At 47.1% G+C, this 10,743-nt stretch overlaps 1 protein-coding gene across 1 annotated transcript; it reads left to right on the top strand.

Annotated features, from left to right (window-relative positions):
- The first annotated feature begins 5,309 nt into the window (after nt 1-5,309).
- On the top strand, nt 5,310-10,743 carry GPR101 (G protein-coupled receptor 101). The gene has a single exon (XM_017514115.2). The coding sequence runs from the start codon at nt 5,388-5,390 to the stop codon at nt 6,912-6,914; it is 1,527 nt and encodes a 508-aa protein (XP_017369604.1). The 5' UTR covers nt 5,310-5,387; the 3' UTR covers nt 6,915-10,743.

Below are 10,743 nucleotides of genomic sequence, written 5' to 3'. Positions count from 1 at the left end.
TTGTCTCAGCACTCTTCCTTGATGTAGCCTAGGAAATGCCCCTACTTTGGAGTCAGAGCAGGTTTTAACTCTTAGCTCCAAAAACTTATTTGCTATGTGGCCTTGGGTAAGTTACTTAACCTCTCTGTAAAGATAGGGATGGTACTGTCTTACATTGATTCTAAAACACATTTTTTTTTCACATTCTAGCATCTTTGAAATCAGGATGTATCTTGTTAGCCATAGTATCATTGTTAAATTTTCAGCTTTTTTTCTATTTCTTAGTAGTATATATGGTGTCTTGCTTTCAGAAAATGCAGTATTGATTCCTAATTTGCAGAGCTTCCTCAAGGATTAAATACAATAAAGCAGGCATAATGTTTGGCACATAGTAGGCACTCAAGGACTCTTGCACCCGTTATTACTAGAACGAATGACTAGAACTAACACTGGCTGAGTCTTGGGTCTCCCAACTTCCCTCATCTAGCTATTGATACAACAATCAGGGCAACTGGTCTCACAAGGTGAACAAGTCTGAGGCCAGCATACTGCTGACCAGTGTTGCAACTTGTGATTGTCATAGGGCCCTTGGGTCCTTTCTTGTTGGTAGCTTCTTGCCCTCTAGGCCTGGTCTATTAATATCATCACCTTGATCATACTTCTGCTGCTACTGAATTATGAAGGTAGGGAAATAGACCAGGTGACTTCTTAAGCCATCATCCCAAACTCTCGCTGTTTCATCCCAAAGATTCTTCCCAGAATGTAATGATGCTTGTCAGTTGAAGGGCTCCTTCAAGGCTATCAGAATCAGAGCCTGCAGGGCTGGAAGCCAAATCCACATTCCCCAAAGTTCTGCCACATACTTCCAGTTGGGGAGCTGATATTTGGATGTCTTTGAAATCCAAGGATACCTACTATGCTCACATCTGGAGGGAAAGAGAAGAAACCTGAGGATTAACCACCTTCGAACATCTCCCTCTACAGAAAAGTAGCTGGCATTTATTTCCTAACAATTCCCTGGCATTTTTACTATCTCCGGCAGGCAGGCTGATCTCAGCTGCAGAGGCCTCATCCCACCCAACCTCTTCCACTCCCTATCATCCCTCTTAGTGCCCAAAAGAGCAGCTGTAGACTCCATGAGCCCATCCCTCTGAGGCACCCATCTTTAACATGTGTCTAGAGGTTTTCTCCCTGTCCCCTGCTGGAACCCAGCAGTCCCAGGCATGCTCACAATCACAATAAAAATAGGAAAGGTCAAGAAAGACTGGCCTTTGTCTCTGGCCACTTCTAACAGCTCCACAGCCTCCCAAGTGCTTGTAAAATCATTGAGTCTGAACAAACTGCTGCTTGACAGTGCATGCCACCCAGGATTCTGTACCATGGCTAGCACGAAGCTAGGAATTAATAACCATGAGTGATTATCATGGAAACTGTCTCTAGGAAAAATGACCAGGTTTTTACCATTCAACCTTGGGGAGATAAAATCAGGCCTAGCAGAAAAAAGACAAATGATCTAAGAGCAAATGCAGAACTCCAGATCCAAAGAGCATTCTGAGGCCGATTATACACCTGTCTCATCTCCCTGTCCCCCCCGAGGCATGTGATGAGAAGGGGAGGAGGGATCTCCATCCAGCCCCTCAACCAACTCCAAACCTGGTGCTCATTCTAGACCCTCCCCACCACCTCCTTGCCCTTATTCTCTTCCACTGTCAATGTGGCCTCTCTCTAGGTCTCTGCTTGCTCCACTCTGTGGAACCTGTCAAGACTCTCCCTGTCTTCTGTCACAGCCTCCCTTCAGCTTTCTCCATCCCACATTAGCCCTGATTCTAGAACATCGCCCTACCTAAAACCCACCAATGAACAAAAATGGCAAATTATTTATCCTTGTGAAGTCTGGGTAATGGTAACATGGAGGATTATTTTATTATTCTCATTACATGTGTATGCTTGAAATTGTTCATGATAAAACGACTCTCCAAGGGCCTCCAGGGATCTCAAGGTAAAGTCCGAAGTCTGCAGACTGACATTTAAGACCCCTCAGGATCTGCCCGTGCCTAATTTAACCAGCTCACCTCCTGGCACTCACCATTCTGCAGCCTCCGTTTTCCCAGCCTTTGGAACCCACCTCTCTCTTGCAGCCCTAGTTTTGCCCCATGCATCTTCTTACAGAGCACCTTTGTGCCCTGCGTAGAAAAGACTTCCCAATCCCTTGAAAACCTAATGCAAATGATCCCTGGTTTTGGACTCCTTCTTTACCCTCTGGGGGCAGGGAAGAGGGTGCCTCCTCAGGCCTGATACACAACAAATACCCAATATGTGTTTAGGAGAGACCAGAACATCTTGGTTAATAGAACGTGTGCAATATTTACTTGAACTTAGGCAAGTAGGGTAATCTTTCTTGGCTTCTGCTGCTGTCTCTATAAAATGAAGATAATAGCGGTACTTATCTCACAAGCCTGGGATAACGATTCAGCGGTATTCTCTGCGTAAACAGCTTAACACGGTACCTGGCAGAGGGAGGGGGAGAGAGAGAGGGAGAGATGATGACTGACTTACAGACAGACATACTTCAATCAAAGAATATAGTGGGTAATTATGCGGCTTGTCTTAAGTGAAATGCTTCCAAATCCTACAGGGAAAGTATTGCCGCTTAGCTTTTCCTGGAAGCTAGAGAATTTCGTGGGAAATCGTTGACATTAAAGTCACAATTGCTTTCTCGGGCTCAGGGGCTATTCATACTCTGGAGGGTTTTCAGAAGTCTAGGAGAGCCCCGGGCCCTCCTATTTGGAAGGATCCTGCAGGGTCTGTGCCTGGGAGCCGGCCCGAAATCCGGGGGCCAAGAGGGCAATGGGTTTGCACGAAAATCAGCCCCGGTGACAATCCCCAGTCTGCGGGGTTTCGGTGAGCTCAGGGCCCCTGGGGTGGGAACCCGCAGTGAAAAATCTGAGTGGGATCTGGTACAGGGTCCCCCACCCGCCAGCTCCGCTCCCCTGGGCCGCCGCGGCCTTGTGCGTCACCGGCGCGGGCGGGGGCCGAGGGGAGGGCGGCACCGCAAGGTGAGGGCACCGCGCTGCCTTAAGACGCCGCGCGCCCCCGCTGCCTCTCAGAGCTTGCAGCGCGGCGCGCCGGCCGGACGTGCGGGCACAGACGCTGTGCCCCGCTCCCGCCGCGCCCGCAGCGCCAGCTGCCCGGTGCCAGCTCGCAGCCGCCCGCGCCCGAAGAGGCGGCCGGGACGAGCGCGAGGAGCCCCGAAGGACTGGCACGCAGCGCCCGCGACGCGACGTCCGCAGCAGCAACAGGTAAGCGGCCCTGCCCTACTCCGGGCGCCGTGGTCCCCAGCACCCGGCTGGGCCCTGAGCCTGGGAGCCCACGATGTCGGGTTGCAGCCACCCGACGGTTGCTGAGCTAACCCGAGCGGTAGCCCGCGGTGAAGCCCCTTCTCACCTTTCCCTGGCCAACCTCCTGCCCTCACGTTTTCCCTCGCACTTTTTCTCGTGCGTTCTTTTCCTCCCTCCCTCTCCATTCTCTTGTTTTTTTCTCTTCCATTCCCTTTTCCTCTGCTTGTTCTCTTTTCTTATTCTCTTTTTTGTTTTTTCTGTCTGCGTCTCTCCCAGCCTCTCAGTCTTGCTCTCTCATTCTCTCTCTCACTCTCTCATTTGTTCTTTTTTGTTTATGTCTCTCTCCCTCTCTGTTGCTCACTTTCTCTCTCTCTGTATGCATCTCATTCTTTCGCTGTCTCTCGTTTTCTGTCTCTCTGCCTCTTAATATTTCTCATCCTATCTCTCTCAGACTCTCCCGACCACCCTGCACCCTTGCCCTTTTTCCCATTCTCCCCAACTCCTCTCCTACTCCCCTTGGCTGCCTTCCCCGAGACCACGCAGACTAGAGAAAGCAAGAAGGATGCCGAATTGGGATGGGGCGGTGAGGGTAGGGGAGCTCAATAGGCATCCTCCCTGCATTTTCCAGTCGCCATTGCGCTGCTGAGAAAATAGGAGTTTTATTAGCCAAAGCCCGCAGTGGCCAGGGAGGCAGGTGGTTTCCGTGGCAAAATAAAGTCCACAGAGAGACAGAGATCCAAAAAGACAGAGATCCAGCCAGAGAAAAACCGAAGTGAGGGGCGGTGGGAAAAAAAGATGTAGAGAAACAGAGGTGCGCACACGCTCAAAGATATAAAGAAAGTGTTTAGCCAGAGTCCTGGGGTGACAGGAAAGTGAAGGACAGAGAAACCAACTAGAAAGTGTACATACTAAAAAGCTTGAGAGACAGGTGAGACAAACAGCAGAGTGTTAGAGAGCAATGGAGAAAGAGACAGTCAGAGCAATGCAGAGAGAACTTGGGCAGGGAGAGATAGAAACCACAGGGAGAGACACAGAGACAAGCGGGTCCGAGAAAGGCAGAGCAACCGCATACGTGCCAGTGAGAGAAAGGAGACACCTAGAGAACCCGAGGGAGGCAGAAAACAAGAGAGTTGGAGAGACACGGAGACTGGCAGAGACACAGCGAGCGACATTGAACAGGTGCGCTAGGGATCAACAAAGATGAACTGTTGGGGAAATAGAGAGAAATGGAGAGACAAGAGAGCATTAGGGAAAGACAGAGACGCACACTCACTAGCGAGCGACACAGTGACAAGCAGAGACACAGAGAGACAGAACGGATCAGAAAGAGACTGAGGGAGAGACGGGGGCAGGATTGAGAGAAAGATAGGGACCGAGAGCGCGCGCCCTGCAGAGAAAGTGCGCTAGCGAAAGAGACAAACACAGAGAGACTGAGAGACAAAGAGGGAGTGGAAGAGAGAAATGGGAGTAACAGACAGGAAAGAGAGACAGTGTGCACGTGCTATCAAGAGACGGAGAAACAGAGGCAGACATGAGAAACAGGGATGAGAAAGAATCAGGAAACGGTGAGACATATACAGACACACACCCCGAGAGATACAGAAAAAAAGTGCGTTAGCGGGAGGCACTGGAGAGACAGAAACTGACGGTCGTAAACAGACAGAAACAGAGCGCACGCGCATGCGCTAGCGGGAGAGACCGAAACTCCCGAGAGCCAGAGACAGTGTGAGAGACAAGCAAAGAAAACGCGCGCACGCTCGCGCCGGCAGGAGAAACAGATGAGAGGAAATCAGAGCCCTGGAGAGAGACAGGCAGACAGATCTGGAGAGTCCGAAAAGGAGCCATAGAAGCTGCCCGTACTGGGGATGGGGCCGTGCGGGAATCCGGGGGAGGGGGTCCTGCAGCGCCCTTGCGAGGAGCGGAGGCTTCTCCCCTTGGCGGGTGACTAACTCCGCCTGCGTGTTTCTTTTGTCCCCAGCACAGGCACTGAGTGAGGTCTGTGCACCCCTTTGCCGCCCACGGGTGCCCGAGCTGAGCCTGCACCCTGTCTCACACCCTCTGGCTGTTGCCATGACGTCCGCCTGCACCAACAGCACGCGCGAGAGTAACAGCAGCCACACGTGCATGCCCCTCTCCAAAATGCCCATCAGCCTGGCTCACGGCATCATCCGCTCAGTCGTGCTGCTTATCTTCCTCGTCGCCTCTTTCGTCGGCAACATAGTGCTGGCGGTAGTGTTGCAGCGCAAGCCGCAGCTGCTGCAGGTCACCAACCGTTTTATCTTTAACCTCCTCGTCACCGACCTGCTGCAGGTTTTGCTCGTGGCCCCCTGGGTGGTGGCCACCTCTGTGCCTCTCTTCTGGCCCCTCAACAGCCACTTCTGCACCGCCCTGGTTAGCCTCACCCACCTGTTCGCCTTCGCCAGTGTCAACACCATTGTCGTGGTGTCAATAGATCGCTACCTGTCCATCATCCACCCTCTCTCCTACCCATCCAAGATGACCCAGCGCCGTGGTTACAGGCTCCTCTACGGCACCTGGATTGTGGCCATCCTGCAGAGCACCCCTCCACTCTACGGCTGGGGCCAGGCTGCCTTTGATGAGCGCAATGCCCTCTGCTCCATGATCTGGGGGTCCAGCCCCAGCTACGCTATTCTCAGCGTGGTGTTCTTTATGGTCATTCCACTGATTGTCATGATTGCCTGCTACTCGGTAGTGTTCGGTGCAGCACGGAGGCAGCATGCTCTGCTGTACAATGCCAAGAGCCACAACTTGGAGGTGCGAGCCAAGGAATGTGTGGAGAATGGGGATGAAGAGGGAGCAAAGAAGAAGAAGAAGTTCCGGGGTAAAACTGAGTTTCACCTCCAGGATGAAGGTGAGGTCAAGGCCAAGGAGGGCAGCATGGAAGCCAAGGACAGCAGCCTGAAGGCCAAGGAAGGAAGCACAGTGACCAGTGAGGGTAGTGTGAGGGCCAGGGGCAGCAAGGAGGTCAGAGAGAGCAGCATGGTGGCCAGCAACGGCAGCCTGGAGGGTAAGGAAGGCAGCACCAAAGCTGAGGGGAAAAGCATGAAGGCAGACAAGGGTCGCACAGAGGTCAACCAGTGCAGCATTGACTTAGGTGAAGATGACATGGAGTTTGGTGAAGACTACATCAATTTCAGTGAGGATGATGTCGAGGCAGTGCACCTCCCCGAGAGCCTCCCACCCAGTCGTCGCAACAGCAACAGTGACCCTCCTCTGCCCAGATGCTACCAGTGCAAAGCTGCTAAAGTGATCTTCATCATCATTTTCTCCTACGTGATATCCCTGGGGCCCTACTGCCTTTTAGCAGTCCTGGCCCTGTGGGTGGATGTCGAAACCAAAGTACCCCAGTGGGTGATCACCATAATAATCTGGCTTTTCTTCCTGCAGTGCTGCATCCACCCCTACATCTATGGCTACATGCACAAGACCATTAAGAAGGAATTCAAGGATGTGCTGAACAAGTTATTCTGCAAGAAAAAGCCCCCAAAAGAAGATAGCCGCCCAGACCTGCCTGGAACCGAAGCTGGGACTGAAGGCAAGTTCGTCCCTTCCCACGATTCTGCTACTTCTCCTTGAAGTAGTTCTAAGGCAAACCTTGAACTGTCCATAAGAGCAGCTTTCTTTTCAATGGACCCACAATCCATTAATGCCAAACCATACCATTTCAGGCAAAGGTGTTGCACACATGCTCTTCACCACAAGGTAGATAAATACATGGAAGAGGCAGGAACTGGGGTCTTTCCTTAAAAGCATGAACTTGAGGATTCTGACTTAAGTTTTTCTCCCAAAGATTATTAGGCTCCAAATTTCTTAAAGCAGCAAGTGCTGCCCATTTTGGACGTGTACTTGGTATTCTGTCTTTCCAGAGCTACAACATGCTAACTTTATCTCTGAGGGAAAGGGAAGTTGATGCCTGTGAACTTAAGGACTTTTTGGCCCTTGGGCTAGGGCTATAGCTTACGTTCAACTGAAAGAAAGGTGATGGACCAAATCATTCATGAAGCCCAAGAAACAGAACCTAATGGACTGATCAACATATAAGCCAAATTCTGAACTGAACAGCCCCACAGTTGGGTGCAAAGACTGTTATGCAAACTAAAACAAAAGACTTTGTGCAGTTAAAATCTCAAGAAGGTTTCTAGATCCCCTAAAGAGATCCAGAAAAGTAGAAGGGCATGTATGAAATGGGAAGCTAGTCCAAGGGAAAAGATCGAGAAATAACACATATCCGGGGGGGGGGGGTTGTTCCTATAAAATCTTGGGTTTATGCATGGGCTGGGACTGAGGTCATTAAGTGCAAATGGAAAATTGTCAATTGACACAAATATTTTCTGTCTTGTGTTGAATGATAGCAGGGAGGAAATCATGCCACTATTTTACAACTTCCTTATGTGACTGAATTGAGATGATGGTAAGAAATCTTCAAATCTCTGCCAGCATTTGTTTTCTTTTGGTTTGTTTTTTTTAGTCTTTTTAGACTAAAGTCTTTTTTAGTCAAACAGTATTTATAGAAAAAAGGAAATTCAACGTGAGATCATAGTTAGTAAATATGATCTCCATATGGGGAGTAAGGAAGGCAGAATGAACAGTTTTCTTCCTCAAGGCACACCCATGAGTCTTTTCCACCTGTGGCTCTTTTTAAAGCTTTTAAGTTCTCTGCAGATGTGAGAGAGAAATATCAGAGAGTCAGAAATGACAAAGACGATGGTTTCATAATACCTGGAAAACAGCTGACCTATTCCAAACAGTCCTTAAATCAAAGCATTCAGGTCAGACGTATGCTAATTATTGCTGTTGAAATGTATCACATTGGAAAAACTTTTACAATATCTAAATTATCCCTAGGGTCAATTTACAGGAAAATCTCTCAAATCCCGAAACCCAAAATCACTATGGGCAAGGATATATGTATATATTTCTGAGGGCATGGCCATATCTATATAACCAAGTAACATGGAACCAAAAAAACAGTCAAGCCAGTGTTTTGATCCTCCCATAGAACAAGTTAAAGCAACTCTAAAGCCAATCAACTGTTCATGTAGAAACCCACTGTTAATATGGATGGAGGGAGTTTTTGGTTGAAAATGGTTAATCAGGTAGTTGCATGATGTAAAATGATCATCTTCAGAGTTTAGCCTGATTCTTGTGTGATTGCCGTGCCTTTATTAGAACTCAAGTTTCATTTAAATAAATGCCCAGCTCATTTATATTCTTTTATCTCTTCCTCCTCACAGATTTCAACATGAGCTTCTCAAGGGGGAGAGGTAAACAGCAATGTATTAGGACTGAGACTAACTCTGCATGGAATTTGGGATTGCCATGTTCAGAATTTAGGAAAGGAGAGGGAATAGAACCAAATAACATAGAGATGACTCATCAAACAAAAATACCACGATAACATTATTAATTTCAACTCCATTAATTTGAAACTTGTAGTTATTCAGACAAGGCATGGGGGCTGAAGTTTACCCTGACACTATCATTTATTTTTCTACCAAAATGCATAAAGTGAATTAACAGTTATAAATTTGTTCTACTAATTTATCGCCAAACTCTTGTACTTACCTATCCTTAAAGGATATCTGGGTGAATAAATGGCCTATGTGATCAATCCTTCTATGGGGGAGGGGTAGTGCCTTAAGATCTGTTCAAATGGTCAAAGGAGTTCAAGGTGGCTGTAGCCTATCCTTTGAGTAGAAATGTTTACTTGGGTAAGAAACAGGACTTCAAACGTAAGTGTGTTTCCAAATATTGTGTTGAAACTGAACCTCTTATTTTATTTTTAAAGCTGACCCCTTCAAAGTGTATCAGAGAAAATTGTTTGCCAAAATCCCAAATCAAAATGGAACCAGAACCTGTACGAGTATGGTAAGTCCATTTAACAGCACACACAACATTCTCAAGGGCACCGAGATTCCTTACTACCCTGCTTTCCTTTTTGAAGTTCCTCTTTTCCTTATTTTAGTCATTGTCCATTATTTTGGTAAATTGAATTCCTCAAAAGTAAAGACGTTTTGAAAATATGAACCTGGAAAAGAGGACCTTTTAATTAAGAGCATCCTGCTTTGATGACATATTCTTCTTAATGAACAATAAGGCCTCTGGTTAACCTGGAGATAGCAAGTACTTGAAATTTTTTGCTATTTTGAGTAAAGCACTATCACTTTAATGAGGTTTTACTGCACACACTGTTTTGTCATTTGAAAATCTGAAAGCACACACAAAAAAGTCATCATTAGCCTCACAGAACCTCATATGCAATAGCTTTCCCTAAATGTTTTTAAGGGATGTATTCTTTTGCCAAAGCCACTTCATATGTGCAGTAAAAAAAATCCCATTAAAGTACAGGGGCCAGACAAACCAGTCTATGAAATGATGTGATTTTAAATTTAATGATTTTCCTTATTTAAGTATAATAGAGCATCTAGTTTGCCAAGAAGTCGCAGGTGCTTTGACTAACACACCAATTTCTACAAGCTTGGGAAGGCAGTAATAGGGAGCGAGCCCTGGGCTTCTGTGACTTCTATGATGCTAGGGTCCCGCTTCTCTGGCACACTACAAGTAGCAGCTGCTTGAAAGGCCTCTGCACTTTCAGCTCCCTGCCTACCTCTTGCCGTCAGCCCACTGCCTTCACCCGCCTCACTCCCTCTCCCTCTGCTGCACCGGCCCTTCAGGAACAATCCATGCTTGAAGTTCTGTGTATTCACCTACCCCCCATCCATCCCTTCCCAACCCAGAGCTGACAGATTCACAGGGACCTGTGGGCCTATGGAAACAGGGAAGGAGAGAAGTGAGCCATAGGAGTGACCAGCAATTAAAGGTATTTTTCTGTCTCCTACCCAACTCCAATATAATTTAGAGATGACGGGATACCTACTTCAAATTCAAGAGGTAAGGAAAAGTGCCATTTATTATTAAGGAGAAGGTAGACAGCTCATTTTTTACCAAAAAAGCACTCGATATTACACATCACTGGAGGAATAGTCAATCCTGTCAATGCTGTCCAATTATTTCAGCANAAAAAAAACACTAAAAAATCTTTTACCTACAAAATTATAAGGTGCCCAACATTGCCTTGTTTTTTTTCCTGTTAGCACAATAGTTAAGGTATAGGGCCTGCAACATTGCATTATTTTATACATAATTAGCCAATTAAACTAGGTAAAGTTACTTCAAAAAGATTTGTTCATACTACCTAAAGAATAATTTACAAGATTAAACTAGGCTGACTTAAACTTTGCCAAAAAGCTCTTAAAACTGTCTAAAATACATCATTTGGAAGAAAAAAAAATGCATCATCTGGTAATTTGAACTCAAGATAAAATCCTCACGAGTCATTGGGATGAAACAATTTAAACTCCTGGATGGTATTTTTCTCTCACAACCAACTTGCCCAATCTTTTGA

Source organism: Cebus imitator, unplaced genomic scaffold (assembly GCF_001604975.1).
Source record: "Cebus imitator isolate Cc_AM_T3 unplaced genomic scaffold, Cebus_imitator-1.0 Scaffold517, whole genome shotgun sequence".
NCBI classification, from domain to species: Eukaryota; Metazoa; Chordata; class Mammalia; order Primates; family Cebidae; genus Cebus; species Cebus imitator.
This window is presented reverse-complemented; position numbering and strand designations above follow the sequence as displayed.